The 26,564-nt window shown below is 49.9% G+C and overlaps 1 protein-coding gene across 2 annotated transcripts in view; it reads right to left on the bottom strand.

The window, feature by feature from the left end:
• Nucleotides 1-23,589, bottom strand: part of LOC123765551 (solute carrier family 25 member 16) — an 84,769-nt gene extending 61,180 nt beyond the window's left edge. For both annotated transcript variants that reach the window (XM_045754229.2, XM_045754227.2), the window contains exon 1: nt 23,471-23,589. In XM_045754229.2, the coding sequence (XP_045610185.1) occupies nt 23,471-23,519 (49 nt within the window). In that variant the 5' untranslated portion in view covers nt 23,520-23,589. The remainder of the gene's footprint in view (nt 1-23,470) is intronic.
• Nucleotides 23,590-26,564: the final 2,975 nt, after the last annotated feature.

Genomic DNA, 26,564 nt, shown 5'->3' with positions numbered 1-26,564 from the left:
AATTACCCCCCCTCCCCAAGGCCGAATTACCCCCCCCCAAGGCTGAATTACCCCTCCTCCCCAAGGCCGAATTACCCCCCTCCCCTAGGCCGAATTACCCCCTCTCCCCAAGGCCGAATTACCCCCCTCCCCTAGGCCGAATTACCCCCTCTCCCCAAGGCCGAATTACCCCCCTCCCCTAGGCCGAATTACCCCCTCTCCCCAAGGCCGAATTACCCCCTCTCCCCAAGGCCAAATTACCCCCCCTCCCCAAGGCCGAATTACCCCCCCCTCCCCAAGGCCGAATTACCCCCCCTCCTCCCCAAGGCCGAATTACCCCCCCTCCCCAAGGCCGAATTACCCCCCCCTCCCCAAGGCCGAATTACCCCCCCCCCTCCCCAAGGCCGAATTACCCCCCCCTCCCCAAGGCCGAATTACCCCCCCTCCCCAAGGCCGAATTACCCCCCCCCAAGGCCGAATTACCCCCCCCTCCCCAAGGCCGAATTACCCCCCCCCCTCCCCAAGGCCGAATTACCCCCCCCCTCTCCCCAAGGCCGAATTACCCCCCCCCCTCCCCAAGGCCGAATTACCCCCCCTCCCCAAGGCCGAATTACCCCCCCTCTCCCCAAGGCCGAATTACCCCCCCTCTCCCCAAGGCCGAATTACCCCCCCCCTCCCCAAGGCCGAATTACCCCCCCCCCTCCCCAAGGCCGAATTACCCCCCCTCTCCCCAAGGCCGAATTACCCCCCCCCCTCCCCAAGGCCGATGTAACACCGTAAAGGTGTTTGGTTTAGTTTTATTGAAAAATATATATAGTTCATGAGTCACAGACAAGGATTTGAGAGGCGCCAGTTTGGTGGGCCTGAGTCTCACACCTCTAAACGTTAATGACCCCAAGTGACCTGAGGTCAGATCATGCGAATTTCACCTTGCTTCTGCAAATTTGATAATTGGCCTTCAAACATGCTGACGTTTAAGGAGTGGCTTGGTAAAGTGCCTCGGGCTATCTACTTGTGGGCGGAGTTAGTTACTAGGTTCCCCAATATATACAACCCGTTCTCGCAAATTTAATAAGTCAATATTGACTTATTAAATATGTGCATAGGTGACATACTTAACATAATAGATACCCTTAAAAAGATTCGTAGAAAACACCGACCTTACCTAACCTTGTTAGTATCTTAAGATAAGCATCTTTTTGCTTCGTAATTACAATTATTACCTAACCTATAATAGGTATAGGTTAAGTAATAATTGTAATTACGAAGCAATAAGATGCTTATCTTAAGATACAGTACTAACAAGGTTAGGTAAGGTTGGTGTTTTCTATGAATCTTTTTAGGGGTATCTATTATGTTTAGTATATCACCTATGCACGTAGTTAATAAGTCAATATTGACTTTACGAATTTGCGAGAACGGGTTGATATATACTCGGAGAGCAGAGCATAGAGCAATACAAGAACAGCCAGCAGAGCAGAGGACAGCCTAGCCAGAGAGGCTGTCAGCCGGCAGGGCGGGACAGTCTCTGTCAACTACAGACCCGCCCCCCCCCCCCCCTCCCCTCTCTATCCAGCTATAGGCAGACACTTGGTGAGTTGAACATTAAGGTGACTTGGTCGTGTTTACAAGGGTTGTGTGAGGATCAGGGGCAGTCAAGTTGTAGGGTTCTCGAATTCTTGGATGATGACTCACTTTGTATCTTGAACATTAAGTTGAATGGCTTAAATTATGATACTTATCATGAAAAATATAATTGAATTTATTATTTAAATTGTCTTTAACTTTGTTCGCTAGAGTTTTTGAGTTGAGGTGAGAAAGCCTCTGCGGTTACTGGGTTCAGGATTTTAATGAGTACATGATACAGATGGAACATACTAATAATGACCTCTTGATAACATCTTTGAGAATATGAGGATATTGTAATACAGACAAGTTCCATTCCTTGTCTTGTATGTAATGGTCTTGAATGGATGGTGGCAGCATTTCTTCTACTATCTACTCTTCTACTTCTATCTACTTTTCTACTTATACCTATCTACTCCTCTCCCTCCACCCTTCCTCTAAACTCTCCCTTTCAACTAACGACCCTCCTCGCTCCTCCCACCTCTCTCACCCCAAACCCTCACTAATTACCTCATTATTTATCTCTTTCCTTTCGTTTCTCTTATACGTTTGTGGCAGTGAAATGTGTTCTAAAGTTCTCTAGAGTTTCGGGTAGCTGATCAAGTGACGGCGCCTTGTAGTCTCCGCACCTAGGTAGTCAAATACCTAGGTTACAAGGTGTTGAACGAGAGAGGTTGCCTTAGGAACTCTGGAGGGTGCTCTAGAATAGTTACCTAACTGAGGACGGGATAACGGACTAGAGAGAGCTGTTTCCCCCGGCCTCGTTAGTTAACTGGGGGGTGGAATAATGGACAAGATAGAGCTATTTCCCCCACCCCCGTTACAATGGTGGCAGCGGTTCCTATCTACCCTTCTACCTCTTCTACTTCTACTCACTTCCTACTTACTCGTCAGAGCTATTTCCCCCACCCCCGTTACACCGAATTACCCCCCCCCACCAAGGCTGAATTACTGACCCCACCCAGGATGTAGCCCCACAACAAGCCGACTGTCTCCCGAGTACCTACACACTGCTAGGTGAACAGACACATTGGGTGAAAGAAAATGTGCCCAACCATTTCTGCGTCCCGCCCGGGATTCGAACCCGGAATTGTCAACTGTGGGTGGAGAAGGATCCCGAGTGCACTACCTGACGCGCCGGAACCGGCGATAACCATCACCTTCACTGATAAAAGTAAAATTATTGTGAAACTTTTAAACAATGTTCCCAAAACTTAAAATAATAACACTAATATTAGGTATTTTCCTTAGATTGATTACATTTGCATAAAGTCTTCGTTCACCACAAAGATACTAAGCTTTAGACAACACTCCCAGAGGTCCACGGTTGTTCAACGTCCTCCCAGCGAGCATAAGAAATATTGCCGGAACAACCGTGGACATCTTCAAGAGGAAACTAGATTTATTCCTTCAAGGAGTGCCGGACCAACCGGGCTGTGGTGGGTATGTGGGCCTGCGGGCCGCTCCAAGCAACAGCCTGGTGGACCAAACTCTCACAAGTCAAGCCTAGCCTCGGGCCGGGCTTGGGCAGTAGAACTCCCAGAACTCCATCAAGCAGGTATCAACCAGGTAACCCACTATGGGTTAAGTTGTTCCAGTCAACTGTTGTGTAGACGTAGCTGCTCCATGATGAACTATAGAACCTTAACACATTATATTAGTTGTAACTAATTGTAACTGTAACGGTTCTATTGTTACATAAAGTATGGTGACAATAAACAGACACTAAGATACTATATATATATTTGGTCGAATATACAGAAGTACACAGGTGATACTTTGGGGTGAGTTGAGTGCACTGAGCGTTGGTACAGTATCTCGCAAGTGTCTGCTCTAGACCACACTTGAAAGTAGACTGGTTAATGTTTGCTATTCTGCTGCTTATATGCTCGGGCAACACCTCACCGTGTTGCCCGGGCAACGCCTCACCTCATTGATCCCAAAGGTTGACAGGAATATTAACAATGCATTTGGAGCGAGTATATTATTGGGATAATCTACTCGCTACAGAACTCCCCCTCCCAGGGGATGAAAGGAAAAATACTTGATCAAGGAACTTAGCTGGTCGGTGAATTGTACGCCCTGCTCGCGTTACATAACTATCAAAGTTAACTTCCTCCTCTTCGTTGATGTCATCTAACTGGGGTCGTAGGGTGGGAGGTCGCACAGGATCGTCCGTCGTCGTAGGATCAGGTTGTGGTGCGGCTGGTAACTGGGGTTGTAGGGTGGGAGGTCGTACAGGATCGTCCGTTGTCGTAGGTGGCGGTGCTGCTGGTAACTGTGGTCGAAAAATGAACTGCGTAGTCGGCGGATGTGTCTGGATTTAGCAGTGTCGCAGACGTTGAGACGAAGCCTGGAGCAAAGCAGAGAGCTAAGTGAGGCCGGAGTCGTGGAGCTCTATGTGGGAGAGCGTGGCGGCTCGATTGAGAATTGTGAGTGTCTGAACTCGGGGAGCGAGAGCGTGGCGGCTTGATGCGGTCGTAGTCTGCTGTCTGCTCTGTGTCGAAGCTGTAGCGTCTTGGGTTGATTAGGACTGTATACACGCCGAGTACTACATTGTTGACTGTGGAAATTGTAGTCTGGTACCAAAAGACGTAGGCAGTGTGTGGACAAGCTCGGTGTAGCAGGAGAGAAGAATGTGCATAATTGTTGCGTCCTTGGGTCGCTGGTGGAACATTTAGATCCGGGGCGGATGGGCTCGGGCACCAGGACATTAGGAGGTAATGTAGGCACGTAGTTAGGACAACGAGGTAATCACATCTAGAGTTGAATTGTCCTGAAGGCGACGAAGTGTCGGAAACGCAAGCTGTAAGTCCTGTACTGCGCAAAGAGCTCGAGTCGGCCGAGTATCAAAATGCAGTGAACATGTAGATGAATCTGATGACAGAGCAGCTGTCGTGGGCGTAGGACAAGCAGTGCCCTGGCAGCGACGGAGAGTCGGCAGGACAAGCTGTAGATCCAACATGATGTAATCATTGATGAGGCTGTCAGATGAGTGAGTAACGATCGTGGAGCAGCAAGCCGTAGTAGATGAAAATGCAGAGATGGACGCGGTGAAAATCATAGCTGTGGCGAGGGTGTTGGCAGTGTTCCATCACAGCAAACAGTAGCAGTAGAGGTCCAGTGAGAGTCCATGTTGTAGTCCATCGTGGCTGGGTATCGTCGAAACTCTCTGGGGTCACCAATGTAACGGTTCTATTGTTACGTAAAGTATGGTGACAAATAAACACAGACACTAAGATACTATATATATATTTGGTCGAATATACAGAAGTACACAGGTGATACTTTGGTGTGAGTTGAGCGCACTGAGCGTCGGTACAGTATCTCGCAAGTGTCTGCTCTAGACCACACTTGAAAGTAGACTGGTTAATGTTTGCTATTCTGCTGCTTATATGCTCGGGCAACACCTCACCGTGTTGCCCGGGCAACGCCTCACCTCATTGATCCCAAAGGTTGACAGGAATATTAACAATGCATTTGGAGCGAGTATATTATTGGGATAATCTACTCGCTACATAACTTTATATGCATGGTCCCCCAGGCATAGTGGGGCCACCGTGGACCTGTCTCCCATGATTCATAATCACCAGACAGTTACAGCCCCGCTCCTGTGCCAGTAAGTCCACTACGGGCTCACCATAGCCCGTGCTACTTGCCCCGCTCCTGTGCCAGGTAAGTCCACTACGGGCTCACCATAGCCCGTGCTACTTGCCCCGCTCCTGTGCCAGGTAGGTCCACTACGGGCTCACCATAGCCCGTGCTACTTGCCCCGCTCCTGTGCCAGGTAAGTCCACTACGGGCTCACCATAGCCCGTGCTACTTGCCCCGCTCTTGTGCCAGGTAGTCCACTACGGGCTCACCATAGCCCGTGCTACTTGCCCCGCTCCTGTGCCAGGTAGTCCACTACGGGCTCACCATAGCCCGTGCTACTTGCCCCACTCCTGTGCCAGGTAGGTCCACTACGGGCTCACCATAGCCCGTGCTACTTGCCCCGCTCCTGTGCCAGGTAAGTCCACTACGGGCTCACCATAGCCCGTGCTACTTGCCCCGCTCCTGTGCCAGGTAGGTCCACTACGGGCTCACCATAGCCCGTGCTACTTGCCCCGCTCCTGTGCCAGGTAAGTCCACTACGGGCTCACCATAGCCCGTGCTACTTGCCCCGCTCCTGTGCCAAGTAGTCCACTACGGGCTCACCATAGCCCGTGCTACTTGGAACTTTCGTTGGGAACAAAACAGAACAGGACGCCGCCACCTCCGACCTCTGCACAAAAAGGAAGGAGGAACTGAAGACAATTAAGGAGACCATCTCGCCGCCGACCTCCCAGAAGCGAGTCGCCGCGACCTTAGACCTGACCAGTTCCCGCGCCTCCCTTCTGTAAGCCAGGTGCAGACTACGGCCGTACGACCAGTCCTACCACACTGGCTCCTCCCAACACCACCTGGCCGCCACACTGGGGACCTAAGGACCTACCAGCACCCGCACAGTCCCTTGCATCACGTGCAGATATTATCCCTGGTCTTATTCGACCAGCGGAGAGCCTTGCTGGACCACACAACCAACGATTAGTCAAGAAACTCGGCGCACTGTACCTAGCCAACGGCCTGGACCCCATCATTACCCCTGGCGCAAGTCTCACTGCCTCCACCACCACTCCAGAGGCTACCACCAGGACGACCACCAGGTCCATCTCAACACGCACTCCACAACCACCCAAGACCCGGGCGGCACAGACAGAGGTATTTCCCTCCCCAGCTCCCACCACTCCCACCATCACCACCTCAGCTAATACACTAGCAGACGTGTTGTCTACAAATACTAACAACACCACCATTGCCCGTGAGACAGCTTCTACTACTAAACCACAACACCTGAGCCTACCTCAGGCTGCGAGACGAAAGTCGAATCACCAACTAGTTGTTACGGACTCTTCAGACGAGGAAATCTTAGCAGGAGCTCCACCGCCACAGCACACATTCGACACCTACTCGATACAAGACTTCCTCGTGGAGGCCACCTCACCAAACGACAGCACGGCTCAGCCAAAGAAAAAGCAGACCTAGAGGTCAACACATCCACCAGCTCCATAACTGTTACAGCCAGCCCTCCGAGGCTGAAATCCACCATGAAGACCCCCATCCATCCCCTGATCTCCAGTCTCACTACCACTCTGGAGACTACCACCAGAACGACCACGAGGTCCATCTCAACACAGACTCAACACAGTTTGGTGTTGACAACGGCTTTAATCAGGCCAAAACGTTCACTTCCTTTCACATTTCTCTGTGGATTTTCCGCATAAAAATGATCAGTGTTTTGTGATCGTCAATTGCATTATATATATATTATTATATTATATATATTATATATATATATATATATATATATATATGTCGTACCTAGTAGCCAGAACTCACTTCTCAGCCTACTATTCAAGGCCCGATTTGCCTAATAAGCCAAGTTTTCCTGAATTAATATATTTACTATAATTTTTTTTCTTATGAAATGATAAAGCAACCCTTTTCTCTATGTATGAGGTCAATTTTTTTTTATTGGAGTTAAAATTAACGTAGATATATGACCGAACCTAACCAACCCTACCTAACCTAACCTATATTAATAGGTAAGGTTAGGTTAGGTAGCCAAAAAAAGCTAGGTTAGGTTAGGTTAGGTAGGTTAGGTAGACGAAAAAACATTAATTCGTGAAAACTTGGCTTATTAGGCAAATCGGGCCTTGAATAGTAGGCTGAGAAGTGCGTTCTGGCTATTAGGTACGACATATATATATATTATATATATATATATATATATATATATATATATATATATATATATATATATATATATATATATATATATATATATATATATATATATATATATATATATATGAACCCCAGAGTCGTATGTCATATATAACACGCTACAAGTGTCAACTATAGTATAAAATAATACAGTAGACAGAAAACTGCAAGACACAAACTATAATGGAAGCCTTAAGAGATAAATGGTGACGACGTTAGTGACAATATTGAGGCAGGAAAGATGGCAGCTTACAGACACGAGAGGATTGACCATCCCGGTGATCACCTTAGCCAGACCTCTCCTTGTTCTTGGTATTACCACCACCACCACCACAACTATCCCCTCTAGCCTGGGCCTTCCCGGCCTCCCTCTCCCTCTCTGCTTCCTCCACACACATTCTTCACCAACCTTCACACACAATGGTAATCCTTACACATTCTTACAAAAACGTTACGTTGAAACTACGCAAATTTAAATTAAATTATTTTTTTTTTGTTCAGGAGAAGTACATACATAGATGCAGAGATACAATGTTGGATTTATAGAGCTAGTACATACAATACCTAAAGCCACTATTACACATAGCGTTTCGGGCACTGTGTGGGGGGGGGTGAGTTATCAGGAGAAAGCGCCAAGCCTTTACGACTATGTAGCACTGGGAAGGGGTCAGGATTTAATGATTTGGGATGGGATGGGGGAAAGGAATGGTGCCCAACCACTTGGACGGTCGGGGGATTGAACGCCGACCTGCATGAAGCGAGACCGTCGCTCTACCGTCCAGCCCAAGTGGCTAAGGGGGGGGGGGGGAACTCTTAGACTAAAACTTAGTAGTAATTCAAATTAAAGTATAAATTGTGTTGAAAAATGGAATAAAAAAAAGGGGGGGAACATGGCAGAAATCAGCAATTGTACAAGTTGGTCAACAACCAGCATTGTTTAAAATAGTAAGACATGGGTTGACATTTTGGGGTTAAGGTAGGTTACATGGAGTTTATTAGGTAGTACTTAGTTTTATTCTTAAACTGGTTGGTAGAGGTACAACCTTTAACATGGTTGGGAAGGTCATTCTGGCTCCCTTGATTTGTAGAGCATTTCTAGTTTTGTTAAGTGGTACTCTTGGAATATCAAATAGGCATTTGTTTCAGGTGTGGTGCCCATGGGTTCTGTTACAACCTTCTAGGAAGCTTATAAGGTCAGGATTGACATTACAGTTCAGGGCTTTAAATATATAGAGTACACATGAGAGGATGTGCAGAGACTTGATATCTAAAATATTCAGAGATTTGAATCTTGAATCTATCTTGAGGTTATCTTGAGATGATTTCGGGGCTTTTAGTGTCCCCGCGGCCCAGTCCTCGACCAGGCCTCCACCCCCAGGAAGCAGCCCGTGACAGCTGACTAACACCCAGGTACCTATTTACTGCTAGGTAACAGGGGCATTCAGGGTGAAAGAAACTCTGCCCATTTGTTTCTGCCTCGTGTGGGAATCGAACCCGCGCCACAGAATTACGAGTCCTGCGCGCTATCCACCAGGCTACGAGGCTCCCTGAGTGATGTCTGGGGCCAGAGTTGGATATTGTTTAAATAGCAGCTCTGTGTTGAGTAATTAGAGGACGTAAATGATTTTGGGTAGTAGAACCCCAAGCACAAATACCATAGTTGAGATATGGATAGATGAGGGAGTAATAGTCACCAGGGCATGGCGGGGTTTATTTGTTTATCATAGTTTACCATAGTTCAAAATAGAATGGTAAATACAAAATAGTGAACACTAACATGTTACAAGTAACAGCTATGACGTCAATGGATATTAAGAGGAATGGAGAATAGAGCTGAGGGAAGAGCACTAATGATGGCTACGAACACCGGCCAGGTACTGACCCGCCCTCAGGCCCTGCTAGGGGGGTCTCACACGTGCAATAATAAACACCTTCAATAATCTATAGTGAATATCAAGTGTCGCAAATTAAGGCTTCGTCATCTCTCAAACATTCTCAGGTTTAGCTGCTAATGAAGGGCAAGGGTGAGGTGAAGGAGGGAAGGAAGGGGAGGAAAGGAAGGAAGAAAGGCAGGAAAGGGGAGGAAGGAATGGTAGGAAGGAAAGGAAAGGAAAAGGCAGGAAGACAGGAAGGGTGTGGCCAAGAGTGCGAGCCCCGCCCTCTCTTGTGTGATGTGGTCGTCCATGACTGTGATCGCCACCAAAGATCTCCAAGGGCGCCATATTGAGCTTGGACACGGCTGGAGACCTTTGTCAAGGTCCACAATGGTGCTCCACACCTCTCACAGGGGGGGGGGGCTGTTCCATGCTGCACAGTGCGTCGCACACCACGCAGCATGGTATGCGTCGCACACCACGCAGCATGATGAGCGACACACACCATGCTGTATAGCACAGAGCCAACCACAACAGTAGCATAAATCTCTCCCCCTCACTCCGCAGCCAATTCGGACTATGTTATGCGTCAAATTTGTAGTGGTTTACCCGCTAACAAGTAGGGTAGGAACGTGTAGGCAACCCCACCTTACCTACCGACGCCAGTGAACCTTAGTCCCGAGAGCGCCTCATTTTTACCGTGAATTGAATATCAATCACAGGTTGCTGTCTTACCCAGTGACCCGTCCACCACCCTTCCTATACCCCACCCTATGTCACACCTTACCTTCCACACCCTATGGCCACCCTACCTTCCACACCCTATGGCCACCCTACCTTCGACACCCTATGGCCACCCTACCTACCCTATGGCCATCCTCAACTTCCTCCCAAAACCCCCAATAGGCCAGTAAGTGAGCCGTAATACCAGGGTTACCCAACTCCTCCCTCAACCCTCACCTTACAACACCCTCGCCGAGATATCAGCACCAAGAAGACAGACTGAGGGAGCCAGCACGGGGCGTCTCAAGAAAGGGATGGGGTCCCAAGTCAAGCACATTACATGTGACTGTAAACAGTGATCGCGTTCAGTCAACAAACTAGGAGAACCCATGATGATTGGCTTCATCATGAATACAATGAGGCTTCATCGAGAATACAATGAGACGTCTCATGCTGGCCACTTACTGCGGTATATAACAGGTCTCTGGAAACATGAGAACTACCACGGAGTAAAAAACGGAACAAAGGAAAAAAACCTGGAGTAATACCTGGAGGCCACGACATGGTAAAACAATGGCAACCGGGAATCCCACCGACTTCACGCGGATTTGTTCATTTGATGCATCACTCTATTGTGATCTTTGTGTGTATGTATATATACATTTCCTTTTGTCCTCCATGGTCAGGGTTAGAGATGTTAGACAACGTGTGGAGTTACTGAGCACTCTACCACAGAAGCTGACTGTCGTGTTTTTATAATGGTAAACCAACATACATATCCTACATAACATACATGACCAACACACATCCTCGTCTGTTTTACATATACAGGGTTAGAAGAGACGTGTTCTACATATAGTGCAGTGAGTTATAGTCTAGAGAGAGGCACCTGTATAACACATCAGCATGGTGTCATAACATGTCCTGCATTACTAACTTGATTAGAGATCTAGAACCAGGTAAGGGATATTCAACATGACAAAAGGGTGGAGTGATTGTCCATGTGTTGACCGCCAGAAAGCCTTCGACAGCACCCTCCCAAGAGACCAGTCAGTGCGCAAAATGGATAATCAGGCAGGAGTTGTACCAGTGGATAATGGATTATCTAAGCCACGGACCTCGGAGCCCCCCAGTAAGAAGAGACTTTAGAGTGGTGGGATGGTACCACCAGCATCACACACCCATCACTAAATTGGCTCACTAAAGCTAATTTAATTCATAATCTATATGAATGACTTAGGACTTATAGTCCATCCTTTCAATGTTTGCTGATGGTGTGAAAATTACGAGGAAAGATAAATACAGTACAATGGAAGTTTGGGAAAACTATATTATCACTTGACAAAGCGAAAGAATGATCCAACAAGTGGCTAATAAAGTTTAATAAAGTGGAGTTTACGTAACTCAAGTACAGATGACTGATACTGGGAAGAAGAGGCCGGACACACAGGGCACATTAAATCCTCCTGGAATCTGGCAGGAAAAACGCACATGGGCGGCACACGCAGGCCAGCATGGCCAGCATGGCCAGCATGGCCAGCATGAACAGTATGGCCAGCAAGGCCAACATGGCCAGCATGGCCAGCATGGCCAACATGGCCAACATGGCCAGCATGGCCAGCATGGCCAGCATGGCCAACATGGCCAGCATGGCCAGCAAGGCCAGCAAGGCCAGCATGGCCAACATAACCGCCTTTACCAATCCGAACAGTCATAGGGAACCTTGTATACCACTTATTTGAGATCAGTTCTGGAATATGCAGCATCAGCATGAGTGTCGCTTAACACAACACGAGGCTGGGAAAAGTTCAACTGTATGCGACAAGTTGGTCCCGGGCCGAGAGGTATGAGTTACGAGGACACACTAAAGAAGTTACACCTCACGTCACTAGAAGAGAAGAGCCATGAGCACCACATACAAAATCTTAGAACCATACAGACAGACAAGTTTATACAAATTAAGACTGATAATACACAAACGAGGGAACACACAGCCCAATCATCTAGGTGAGCCCCAGAGATAAGAGACAACTTTTCAATTATTAGGATAAATTAACACATGGAACGTCTTAAGAAGTGAAGTGGTGGAGATAGACTTTAAACACCGCTAGATAAGACAGAGCCCGTTGAGCTTTGGACACAGCCCTGCTCCTGTGCCAGGTAAGTCCACTACGGGCTCACCATAGCCCGTGCTACTTGGAACATTGTGTTCCCAGTAGCTGGATCTAACACAGCAACATGAGCTTAGGAACCACTTCCACGTTGATTAAAGGTCAAGAGGCTGGTGCTAAGAGACGCATCTCATCACCTGCTGGTATAACTAGACGGTGGTGGTGCATCACTACCACCGTAACGCACCACCACCACCGTGACGTACCACCACCACCGTAACGCACCACCACCACCACCGTGACGTACCACCACCACCGTAACGCACCACCACCACCACCACCGTGACGTACCACCACCACCGTAACGCACCACCACCACCACCGTGACGTACCACCACCACCGTAACGCACCACCACCACCACCGTGACGTACCACCACCACCGTAACGCACCACCACCACCACCGTGACGTACCATCACCACCTCGCCCTATGATGCACACCTCTCACCAGAGAACCGTGACAACTTCACCATAAGCAGCTTTTTGATTGTTGCCGCCGGAGGGGGCTAGTTTATTGTTGCCGCCGAAGGGGGGCTAGTTTATTGTTGCCGCCGAAGGGGGGCTAGTTTATTGTTGCCGCCGAAGGGGGGCTAGTTTATTGTTGCCGCCGAAGGGGGCTAGTTTATTGTTGCCGCCGAAGGGGGGCTAGTTTATTGTTGCCGCCGGAGGGGGCTAGTTTATTGTTGCCGCCGAAGGGGGGCTAGTTTATTGTTGCCGCCGAAGGGGGGCTAGTTTATTGTTGCCGCCGGAGGGGGCTAGTTTATTGTTGCCGCCGAAGGGGGGCTAGTTTATTGTTGCCGCCGAAGGGGGGCTAGTTTATTGTTGCCGCCGGAGGGGGCTAGTTTATTGTTGCCGCCGGAGGGGGCTAGTTTATTGTTGCCGCCGGAGGGGGCTAGTTTATTGTTGCCGCCGGAGGGGGGCTAGTTTATTGTTGCCGCCGGAGGGGGCTAGTTTATTGTTGCCGCCGGAGGGGGCTAGTTTATTGTTGCCGCCGGAGGGGGGCTAGTTTATTGTTGCCGCCGAAGGGGGGGGCTAGTTTATTGTTGCCGCCGGAGGGGGGCTAGTTTATTGTTGCCGCCGAAGGGGGGCTAGTTTATTGTTGCCGCCGAAGGGGGGCTAGTTTATTGTTGCCGCCGGAGGGGGCTAGTTTATTGTTGCCGCCGAAGGGGGGCTAGTTTATTGTTGCCGCCGAAGGGGGGCTAGTTTATTGTTGCCGCCGGAGGGGGCTAGTTTATTGTTGCCGCCGGAGGGGGCTAGTTTATTGTTGCCGCCGGAGGGGGCTAGTTTATTGTTGCCGCCGGAGGGGGGCTAGTTTATTGTTGCCGCCGAAGGGGGGGGCTAGTTTATTGTTGCCGCCGGAGGGGGCTAGTTTATTGTTGCCGCCGAAGGGGGGCTAGTTTATTGTTGCCGCCGGAGGGGGCTAGTTTATTGTTGCCGCCGGAGGGGGCTAGTTTATTGTTGCCGCCGAAGGGGGGGGCTAGTTTATTGTTGCCGCCGAAGGGGGGCTAGTTTATTGTTGCCGCCGAAGGGGGGCTAGTTTATTGTTGCCGCCGGAGGGGGCTAGTTTATTGTTGCCGCCGAAGGGGGCTAGTTTATTGTTGCCGCCGGAGGGGGCTAGTTTATTGTTGCCGCCGAAGGGGGCTAGTTTATTGTTGCCGCCGGAGGGGGCTAGTTTATTGTTGCCGCCGGAGGGGGCTAGTTTATTGTTGCCGCCGGAGGGGGCTAGTTTATTGTGCACCCCATACTCATCCTGTGAGCGGTAGCGCAAAAGCATTACAGAGGGCACAAAAGGTATTTATCAGACCTCATCTTAGATTATTACATAAACAATTTCATCTATCCTACACACCTTATAGATACAATGTCACCTAGTTACAGAGAAAGTGCTATTACAAGAGCTACATATTTACAGTAAGTCATCATACATTAATGGTAGGTCTTATCGCTAATACATAATAGTTTGGCCAATGGGGATATTACAGAGTCATAGGGGAGCTTCTGTTTATTATTAGTCCTCACAATACGCTACTTGTTTCTGAATCTCATATGTCGTTCATCTACTGGAAGCAAAATGTGGGTACAGTGCAAGGATTTCAGGTAGTATATCCATCGTAATAAGATAGGTTGCCATATCATACAGAGTGAGCTTAGATTTATCTCTAAATGGCTCAATTTTACTACAATCCAAGATATAGCACAAGCAGCTCATGTTGACCATCCGTGGCCCCATGCTGCCCGGGCACCGTCATCTCTCTAGTGGCCACAAGGGGCCAGAAACCCGGCGGATTGTCAAAGCTGCAGTAAAGCACTTTACGGTTTCGCCAGTTAGGCTGTTCCATGGGGTTATAACCCTACTACAGCGAGTACCCACCAGGGGGAAAGAAAGAAAGAGACAGAGAGAGAGCCAATCTCCCTTGCACTCTTCCTTCTAGTCTCTCTTCCTTCCTTCCTTCCTCCTTCCCTTCCTCCCTCCCTCACAGTCTACCTCCCTCTCCACCATTCTCCCTGCTGTTAACCCTCCCGTTCTCACACTGGACAAAACATACTAAAGTAATGTTCAATCAACGTTAGCGACATTCAACGTCCTAACTTTTTTGTATTAATACATGAGATACATGTGCATTAGTGCAGCTGCCCTAGACTATATGAAGTAGAGTACAGTGTGTCAAAAAAGCTAACTAGGTGATGCTATAAAATCCCCATCACACAGGATGGTTAGTCATACAGAGGCATGTGATAAGCAGTCTGCACTGGCAGACTCTGGGAGCATTATGAGGATATCAACACAAGAGTGAATAAAGCAGCAGTGGTACTAAAAGTCCCCATCTCGCAGGATGGTTAGTTATACCGGGCCTTATGTTCAGTAGTCTGCACTGGCAAATTTTGGGTACAATATGAGGATATCTTCAAGAACACGAGAGTGAATAAAGTAATTGCAAAGCTCCAGGTACCTCATGGCATGAAGTACCTGGAACTTGGCAATTCCAGTGCATAAATCAATAGCAAATCTATGGTCAATCAACCCCAAATTTCAGACTTCACGGGACACTATGGTGGTCGCAACAGGAGCCACTCCTACTTAAAGAGGACATGGGGTAGACCCAGATCCCGACCATATGACGCCTGATAACATAACCATTAATCCTGTCAAGTAATAAAAGAAAGCGCCAAGCCGGGAAGACTGTGAAGCCGTTAATCCTGTAAAGTTAAATGAGTCTAGCCTGCAGCCTCGCTCACACCGGTGGCCGAGCGGACAGCACGCTGGACACGTCATCCTGTGGTCCCGGGTTCGATCCCGGGCGCCGGCGAGAAACGATGGGCAGAGTTTCTTTCACCCTATGCCCCTGTTACCTAGCAGTAAATAGGGACCTGAGAGTTAGTCAGCTGTCACGGGTTGCTTCCTGGTGTGTGTGTGTGTGGGGGGGGGGGGGTATGAAAAAAAAAATAGTAGTAATAGAAACAGTTGATTGACAGTTGAGAGGCGGGCCGAAAGAGCAGAGCTCAACCCCCGCAAGCACAACTAGGTGAATACACATTCTCATTTATTGATGTAAGATGAGTGAAAAATATTTTTCTTCCGTTTTCTTTTCTACATTGTGCTGTGTGGTGTAAGATGTGACCTTTTATAGACGTGATGTGGGCCGCAGGAAGCTGTCAAGATGACTGGGAAGATTGTCTCAGCAGAGGTCACTCTTTACCAAGATTGACTGATTGATCAAGATTAAGCCACCCAAGAAGTGGCACGGGCATGAATAGCCCGTAAGTGGTGGCCCTTTTGAGCCATCAACAGTATCAATAGCTGATACTGGAGATCTGTGGAGGTGCGACTACACCCTACGAGACGGGAGATGTCTCCCGTCTCTTTACCAAGAAGCCTTATACCTATTTATAAGCATTCCAACCCCAAGGCAATGTTGCACTTAACACAATCAGGCGATGTTTGGCCCCTTTCTCTACATAGTGGTGGGATTCCTTTGGTGATAGATTCAGCATAAAACTGTACAAGTTAAGACTTGCTAACAATGGACCGCGAATATATGCGCAGACGACGGGTTAAGAGGTAACTTTAAGTTTATTTACACTACTACATAAAATTAAATGATAATCGCCTTATGTTCATCAATCAAATGTGGTCTCACAGATGGACTTACAAGCCCAAATGACTCAAAACAGTTCACAATGATCTGGACTAGTTGGTGCTCATCGGTTTCCCACTCTTACCTGTGACTGTACTGACACTTACCATTGTTAATTACAGGAGACACTACAGAGTACAGCAGCTGCCAGACGTACAGGGACCCCCCCCCTGACTATAGGTACCCCCAGGGACCCCCCCCCTACTAGAAGTTACCCCCCAGGGACCCCCCCTGACTATAGGTTACCCCCCAGGGACCCCCCCTGACTATAGGTTACCCCCCAGGGACCCCCCCTGACTGTAGGTACCCCCAGGGACCCCCCCTGACTAGAAGTTACCCCCCCAGGGACCCCCCCCTGACTAGAGGTTACCCCCCAGGGACCCCCCCTGACTATAGGTTACCCCCCAGGGACCCCCCATGACTATAGGTTACCCCCCAGGGACCCCCCCTGACTATAGGTTACCCTCCAGGGACCCACCCTGACTATAGGTTACCCCCCAGGGACCCCCCCTGACTATAGGTACCCCCAGGGACCCCCCTGACTAGAAGTTGCCCCCCAGGGACCCCCCCTGACTATAGGTACCCCCAGGGACCCCCCCTGACTATAGGTACCCCCAGGGACCCCCCCTGACTATAGGTACCCCCAGGGACCCCCCCTGACTATAGGTACCCCCAGGGACCCCCCCTGACTATAGGTACCCCCAGGGACCCCCCCTGACTATAGGTACCCCCAGGGACACCCCCTGACTATAGGTACCCCCAGGGACACCCCCTGACTATAGGTACCCCCAGGGACACCCCCTGACTATAGGTACCCCCAGGGACACCCCCTGACTATAGGTACCCCCAGGGACACCCCCTGACTATAGGTACCCCCAGGGACCCCACCTGACTATAGGTACCCCCAGGGACCCCTGACTATAGGTACCCCCAGGGACCCCTGACTATAGGTACCCCCAGGGACCCCTGACTATAGGTACCCCCAGGGACCCCTGACTATAGGTACCCCCAGGGACCCCTGACTATAGGTACCCCCAGGGACCCCTGACTATAGGTACCCGCAGGGACCCCTGACTATAGGTACCCCCAGGGACCCCTGACTATAGGTACCCCCAGGGACCCCTGACTATAGGTACCCCCAGGGACCCCTGACTATAGGTACCCCCAGGGACCCCTGACTATAGGTACCCCCAGGGACCCCTGACTATAGGTACCCCCAGGGACCCCTGACTATAGGTACCCCCAGGGACCCCTGACTATAGGTACCCCCAGGGACCCCTGACTATAGGTACCCCCAGGGACCCCTGACTATAGGTACCCCCAGGGACCCCTGACTATAGGTACCCCCAGGGACCCCTGACTATAGGTACCCCCAGGGACCCCTGACTATAGGTACCCCCAGGGACCCTGACTATAGGTACCCCCAGGGACCCTGACTATAGGTACCCCCAGGGACCCTGACTATAGGTACCCCCAGGGACCCTGACTATAGGTACCCCCAGGGACCCTGACTATAGGTACCCCCAGGGACCCTGACTATAGGTACCCCCAGGGACCCTGACTATAGGTACCCCCAGGGACCCTGACTATAGGTACCCCCAGGAACCCCTGACTATAGGTACCCCCAGGAACCCCTGACTATAGGTACCCCCAGGGACCCTGACTATAGGTACCCCCAGGGACCCTGACTATAGGTACCCCCAGGGACCCTGACTATAGGTACCCCCAGGGACCCTGACTATAGGTACCCCCAGGGACCCTGACTATAGGTACCCCCAGGGACCCTGACTATAGGTACCCCCAGGGACCCTGACTATAGGTACCCCCAGGGACCCTGACTATAGGTACCCCCAGGGACCCTGACTATAGGTACCCCCAGGGACCCTGACTATAGGTACCCCCAGGGACCCTGACTATAGGTACCCCCAGGGACCCTGACTATAGGTACCCCCAGGGACCCTGACTATAGGTACCCCCAGGGACCCTGACTATAGGTACCCCCAGGGACCCTGACTATAGGTACCCCCAGGGACCCTGACTATAGGTACCCCCAGGGACCCTGACTATAGGTACCCCCAGGGACCCTGACTATAGGTACCCCCAGGGACCCTGACTATAGGTACCCCCAGGGACCCTGACTATAGGTACCCCCAGAGACCCTGACTATAGGTACCCAGTGACCCTGACTATAGGTACCCAGGGACCCCTGACTATAGGTACCCAGGGACCCTGACTATAGGTACCCAGGGACCCTGACTATAGGTACCCAGGGACCCCTGACTATAGGTACCCAGGGACCCCTGACTATAGGTACCCAGGGACCCCTGCCTATAGGTACCCAGGGACCCCCGACTATAGGTACCCAGGGACCCCTGCCTATAGGTACCCAGGGACCCCCGACTATAGGTACCCAGGGACCCCTGCCTATATGTACCCAGGGACCCCTGACTATAGGTACCCAGGGACCCCTGACTATAGGTACCCAGGGACCCCTGACTATAGGTACCCAGGGACCCCTGACTATAGGTACCCAGGGACCCCTGACTATAGGTACCCAGGGACCCTGACTGTAGGTACCCAGGGACCCTGACTATAGGTACCCCCAGGGACCCTGACTATAGGTACCCCAGGGACCCTGACTATAGGTACCCCCAGGGACCCTGACTATAGGTACCCAGGGACCCTGACTATAGGTACCCCCAGGGACCCTGACTATAGGTACCCCAGGGACCCCTGACTATAGGTACCCAGGGACCCCTGACTATAGGTACCCCCAGGGACCCCTGACTATAGGTACCCAGGGACCCCTGACTATAGGTACCCCAGGGACCCCTGACTATAGGTACCCCAGGGACCCCTGACTATAGGTACCCCAGGGACCCCTGACTATAGGTACCCCAGGGACCCCTGACTATAGGTACCCCAGGGACCCCTGACTATAGGTACCCCAGGGACCCCTGACTATAGGTACCCAGGGACCCCTGACTATAGGTACCCCAGGGACCCCTGACTATAGGTACCCAGGGACCCCTGACTATAGGTACCCCAGGGACCCCTGACTATAGGTACCCAGGGACCCCCGACTATAGGTACCCAGGGACCCCTGCCTATAGGTACCCAGGGACCCCCGACTATAGGTACCCAGGGACCCCTGCCTATATGTACCCAGGGACCCCTGACTATAGGTACCCAGGGACCCCTGACTATAGGTACCCCAGGGACCCCTGACTATAGGTACCCAGGGACCCCTGACTATAGGTACCCCAGGGACCCCTGACTATAGGTACCCCAGGGACCCCTGACTATAGGTACCCCAGGGACCCCTGACTATAGGTACCCCAGGGACCCCTGACTATAGGTACCCAGGGACCCCTGACTATAGGTACCCAGGGACCCCTGACTATAGGTACCCCAGGGACCCCTGACTATAGGTACCCAGGGACCCCTGACTATAGGTACCCCAGGGACCCCTGACTATAGGTACCCCAGGGACCCCCGACTATAGGTACCCAGGGACCCCTGACTATAGGTACCCAGGGACCCTGACTATAGGTACCCCAGGGACCCTGACTATAGGTACCCCAGGGACCCTGACTATAGGTACCCCAGGGACCCTGACTATAGGTACCCAGGGACCCTGACTATAGGTACCCCAGGGACCCTGACTATAGGTACCCCAGGGACCCTGACTATAGGTACCCCAGGGACCCTGCCTATATGTACCCAGGGACCCCTGACTATAGGTACCCAGGGACCCCTGACTATAGGTACCCCAGGGACCCCTGACTATAGGTACCCAGGGACCCCGACTATAGGTACCCAGCAACAAGCACAATACCGTATATAAGTGTACACTATCACAGTGACTATGTCTGGTACATTAGTATTATCAGTGTCACTATCTAAGAATGTTGTCTATGAACCTTTTTCTCCACCACTTGGACTGGTTGGTGCACCGACGACCTCTCTTCCTGCAGGCCGGCGTTCGATCCCCGATGGTCCAAGTGGTTAAGCACCATTCCTTCCCACCCGTCCCATCCCAAATCCTTATCCTGACTCCTTCCAAGGGCTATATAGTCCCACTGGCTTAGTACTCTCTAAGCCACTCTACCTACATAGTCTATAATATAGTATGACTATAGACTATATAGACTATACTATGACTATAGACTATATAGGCTATATAGACTATACCATGACTATAGTATAGTCTTTACTACATACAGTACTCGTACTGGCTTGGTACTTTCTCCCGATAATTAACTACTGCAGTCGGAACAGTCAATTGAAAATGGCTATAAACACACAAGGTCTACAACGTCAATTTATTAAAACTGCAAAAAAATTATATTATTATATAATTATATTAATTTAAAATCAACACATTGTGATTTAAATAGTTTATCATATTATCTATTGCTAGCGCGTCGGGCGCTGTCAATGGTAGACAGGTTCTTATATCTAAGCTATTATTAGTTGGCACAATCTAATTTGTGAACTAAAATAAATTTTATGGAACTGTTTCAGTGGAGGCGGAAACAAGTTGGGCAGAGTTGCTTTCACCCTGATGTTCCTGTTCACCTAGCAGTAAATAGGTACCCGGGAGTTAGACAGCTGCTACGGGCTGCTTCCTGGGGGGTGGAGGCCTGGTCGCGGACCGGGCCGCGGGGATACTAAAGCCCCGAAATCATCTCAAGATAACCTCAAGATAACGCCAAAGCGAATTATTTCGTAACTGCCGTGATAACTTAAGAGCGGTAATAATTATTTCTAGTGTGGGTGAAGAACGGGTGAGTCGGGTGGCCCGGGTGAATAACCCGTCACCCACCCTTGAGCCCGGGTGAATAACCCGTCACCCACCCTTGAGCCCGGGTGAATAACCCGTCACCCACCCTTGAGCCCGGGTGAATAACCCGTCACCCACCCTTGAGCCCGGGTGAATAACCCGTCACCCACCCTTGAGCCCGGGTGAATAACCCGTCACCCACCCTTGAGCCCGGGTGAATAACCCGTCACCCACCCTTGAGCCCGGGTGAATAACCCGTCACCCACCCTTGAGCCCGGGTGAATAACCCGTCACCCACTCTTGAGCCCGGGTGAATAACCCGTCACCCACCCTTGAGCCCGGGTGAATAACCCGTCACCCACCCTTGAGCCCGGGTGAATAACCCGTCACCCACCCTTGAGCCCGGGTGAATAACCCGTCACCCACTCTTGAGCCCGGGTGAATAACCCGTCACCCACCCTTGAGCCCGGGTGAATAACCCGTCACCCACCCTTGAGCCCGGGTGAACAGCCCCGTCACCCACTCTTGAGCCCGGGTGAACAGCCCCGTCACCCACCCTTGAGCCCGGGTGAATAACCCGTCACCCACTCTTGAGCCCGGGTGAATAACCCGTCACCCACTCTTGAGCCCGGGTGAATAACCCGTCACCCACTCTTGAGCCCGGGTGAATAACCCGTCACCCACTCTTGAGCCCGGGTGAATAACCCGTCACCCACTCTTGAGCCCGGGTGAATAACCCGTCACCCACCCTTGAGCCCGGGTGAATAACCCGTCACCCACTCTTGAGCCCGGGTGAATAACCCGTCACCCACTCTTGAGCCCGGGTGAATAACCCGTCACCCACTCTTGAGCCCGGGTGAATAGCCCCGTCACCCACCCTTGAGCCCGGGTGAATAACCCGTCACCCACCCTTGAGCCCGGGTGAATAACCCGTCACCCACCCTTGAGCCCGGGTGAATAACCCGTCACCCACCCTTGAGCCCGGGTGAATAACCCGTCACCCACCCTTGAGCCCGGGTGAATAACCCGTCACCCACCCTTGAGCCCGGGTGAATAACCCATCACCCACCCTTGAGCCCGGGTGAATAACCCATCACCCACCCTTGAGCCCGGGTGAATAACCCATCACCCACCCTTGAGCCCGGGTGAATAACCCATCACCCACCCTTGAGCCCGGGTGAATAACCCGTCACCCACTCTTGAGCCCGGGTGAATAACCCGTCACCCACTCTTGAGCCCGGGTGAATAACCCGTCACCCACCCTTGAGCCCGGGTGAACAGCCCCGTCACCCACTCTTGAGCCCGGGTGAATAGCCCCGTCACCCACCCTTGAGCCCGGGTGAATAACCCGTCACCCACCCTTGAGCCCGGGTGAATAACCCGTCACCCACCCTTGAGCCCGGGTGAATAACCCGTCACCCACTCTTGAGCCCGGGTGAATAACCCGTCACCCACCCTTGAGCCCGGGTGAATAACCCGTCACCCACCCTTGAGCCCGGGTGAACAGCCCCGTCACCCACTCTTGAGCCCGGGTGAATAACCCGTCACCCACCCTTGAGCCCGGGTGAATAACCCGTCACCCACCCTTGAGCCCGGGTGAATAACCCGTCACCCACCCTTGAGCCCGGGTGAATAACCCGTCACCCACCCTTGAGCCCGGGTGAATAACCCGTCACCTCACCACGGCTGCCAATCCTCACACCTCACACCCGCATGCTCTACCACCAACAAATACTAAATAAAACCAATATAAATCTCTACTTGAGCGCCAGGTAAAGTGCCACGGTATATGAGTGGAGTAATGAGTGTTACCGCTCGGTGTGTGGGTGGCGGTAAGGGAGGGCTGAACAGTTGTGGTGGTACAACTGTTCTCGCGGAAGTGGGTGGATTTACCGCTATATATCCACCCACCCTTGCATTGCCATGTTATATTCACATTCCCACATATATTTCCCTCTATGTCGGTTTATAAATAACATTTGGTTAGAGCAAAACAAAAATTAATTAAGAGTGGGTCAGTAGTCCGTGTTGACAATATTGAAGAGGATGTAACTGGTGTGTAAACGCCCAGTTCCATTTTGCTGGAGGGCACAGCTGAGTGAATCATGTTACAGAATGCTAGACGTTTCAAGAAGAACTTTCTTCAACTTGGTACTTATTATTTCTTAACACTTCTCTGACGGAATATACGAATACTTTTATTTCGATTCGGGCGTATCTAATGGGGTTCCAGAGGCTGCACAACACTTTTCATCCTTAATATTAGCCTTATTCTGCACAACTATAGTCACATTTTAAGATTTATTAATATAATGAAAACAAAATAATATGACTTTCATACATTAAAATACAGTAAATTTTATTCTTACCTCCGGCTATGAGAGATTTAGTAATGAACGACGCTGAAAATGCGTCCATCTTTAACACTGTCTGGATCAACACTGGCCAGTGGCAGTTGCCGTCACTATATTCAGAGCGGCCAGGTGGTCGCTACTCTTAGCGCTTTCAAACTCGCTGTCACAAAACATAAACTGTGTCTTCATTTAATACAATAACTATTTTTTTTAATCATATGTTCTCTGCTTTGACCTTCAGTGCAATGCAGTATGATTACAATTCACTGAATAAAAGCAATTTATTATTTTACGCTAACCTGCTAACAAGTTTAATTTAGCAAGTTTACAAACAATACCAAGTATAACATTTGTTAATAGGTTTCGTTTGAATTAATTTCAATAAAAGGGATACCTTAATTATTATATCTTAGGTGAATGAAGTGTGTATATTATAATCAATTTCTTAGTAGTTGACCAAATACCTTAAATTCCTTTATCAAGATGTTTGTTATTAGTGAAACTGGCATCTACTTTTTTCCCGGGGAGTTAATTTAGCGGGTGGCTGTAGAGTATTGGGCACCTGATGAGTTGAGGAGCCTGGCGTAGAGCGGTGAGTTGATGAGCCTGGCGTAGAGCGGTGAGTTGATGAGGCTGGCATAGAGCGGCGTGTATGAGTAATGATACAGATAAGGAGACTAGGACGCCCCACAGTGGTCATGGGGCACGCGCCAAACAGGTCAGCGAGGTGCACCGATGACCTGGCCCTTTCTTGGAGCTCAATGACGTGGTTGTTTTAGAAGTGAAAGTGAGACTTTTTTATATTATGTGAAGCAATAAGCCATTGGCGTAGTGCGCGGTGGATGAGAGGTTGGCTGCTTAGCGGTGTGTATAGCCGTGTTAGCGAAGCATAATGGTGTGGCTGATCACGTGGGTGGAGGAGTTGCCGTATAGGCACTGGCTCCGGTTATTGTCCTTAACGGGGTATATAAGGACAATATAAGGGTATAACTATATGGTCTCGGTGGAAGTACAATGTGGGCTCGGCCTTCGCCTTGTTTATTTTTACCCTCTAACATTGTATTTTCGCCTTGTAGTCCATGTGAGTCTCCACATACCTGCTGGGCGTCCTAACCTTCAACCTGTCCTCTCCAAGAGTACTACATCACATTTTAACGTGCCAGTCGTACAGTCCGCTTCCTTCTCCACTCACAATCGGGAATCCCCGGCGGGGCAGAAATGGTTGGGCACGTTTCCTTTCACCTGATGCAACTATTCACCTTGAAGAAATGCTCTAGAAATGCTCTACAAATGAAGGGACCCAGAATGTGGAATGACCTTCCCAATCATGTTAAAGACTGTACCTCTCTCAACCAGTTTAAGATAAAAACGAAACACTACCTAATTAACTCCCTGTAACCTACCTTACCCCTCTATTGTCAACCATGTCTGTTATTTTGAAACAACGCTGTTTGTCGACCTAATTGTATTTTTGCTTTTTCCTGCCATGTCCCCCCTTTTTTATTTTTATATTTTCTCAACACATTTTATACTTTAATCTCAATTAGTATTAAGTTTTAGTCTTAGTGTTTTTCCTGCCCGAAACGCTTTGCGTAATAGTGGCTTTAGGCATTGTATGTACTAGCTCTATCTATAAATCCATCAACTTTTTGTATCAACCCTTGTATGTATGTATTTTACCTAAATAAACATTTGAATTTGAATTTGAATTTGAAGTAAATAGGTGTTTGGGAGTTAGTCAACTGTTGTGGGGTTGCATGCTGGGGAGATCAGTAGTTCCACTCTGGGGGGCCTTGACTGATATACACCTAACACGTGTGTGTGTGTGTGTGTGTTCGCCTAGTTGTGCTTGCGGGGTTTAAGTTCTGCTCTTAATTTCGGCCCGCCTCTCAACTGTCAGTCAACTGTTACTAACTACTACTAATGTTTTTTTCACACACACACACACACACACACACACACACACACACACACACACACCAAGGAAGCAGCCCGTAACAGCTGTCTAATTTCAGGTACCAATTTACTGCTAGATAACAGGGGCATCAGGGTGAAAGAAACTGCCCCATTTTTGTTTCCGCCGGCGCCGGGAATCGAACCCGGGACCTCAAGATTACGTATCCAGCGTGTTGTCCACTCAGCCACCAGCGCCCCTGTGTGTGTGTGTGTGTGTGTGTGTGTGTGTGTGTGTGTGTGTTCCGTGCACGTGTATTTCCTTACGTAATAGTTCAGATGCAAAAAAAAACAAAATGACACAGCATGTTTACTTGTGCATTAATGAGCTTGTCTTTAAGAAGTTGTCTTTGCTAAACTAATATTTTGTTAAGTTATGCCTTACTGGGAGAGACAGTTCTGGTGACTGTTGTACACAGGTCCGCTAAATACACCTCCAACCACTTTGTAAGTGAAATATTGCGGCTGAGTGGACAGCGCCCGGGGGTCGTGGTATTAAGGGCCTGGGTTCGATTCCCGGCCGAGGCAGAAACAAATGGACATAGTTTCTTTCGCCCTGATGCGCCTGTTCACCTAGCAGTAAATAGGTATCTGGATGTTAGACAGCTGCTTCCTGGGGGATGTATTTACTATTTATATCTGCAGAATCGAGCTATTAGCTCTTGGACCCGCCTTTATAACCAATTTATTTTTTCTCTGTTATGTTTACTACATATATTTCTGAACACTAATGGTGCAGTGATTTGCACCGATTCAAAAGCAGCACTGCAAAGCCTAAGTAAAAATCAGGCAGAAAATCTTGCAATAGTCGCTGAAATCAAGAGAGCTGTGAGAGTACTTACCAATCAGGGAAGAGTCATCAAGTTTCTGTGGATTCCCTCCCATGTTGGAATATGTGGAAATGAACGAGCAGATGTGCTGGCTGCTGAAGGCGCTGAAGGAGACCATATTGAATACTTCATACCCAAGACTCTACTACAAATTAGAGGTATTATCAGGCAACATCACCGTGACAAGGTAACTGAGGAAAGGAGGATAGAAGCACAAACCAGTGAATCTCTACGATGGTACAACATGGTTGCAGCTGGCAATCCCAATCATTATGGCCGAAGAGGAGGACGACGAGGGAGAGAATCTGTAATAGCGAGAATCCGTC

Source organism: Procambarus clarkii, chromosome 30 (assembly GCF_040958095.1).
Source record: "Procambarus clarkii isolate CNS0578487 chromosome 30, FALCON_Pclarkii_2.0, whole genome shotgun sequence".
Taxonomy (NCBI): domain Eukaryota; kingdom Metazoa; phylum Arthropoda; class Malacostraca; order Decapoda; family Cambaridae; genus Procambarus; species Procambarus clarkii.
The sequence above is the reverse complement of the archived record's forward strand: the minus strand, read 5'-3'. Positions and strand labels throughout refer to the sequence as shown.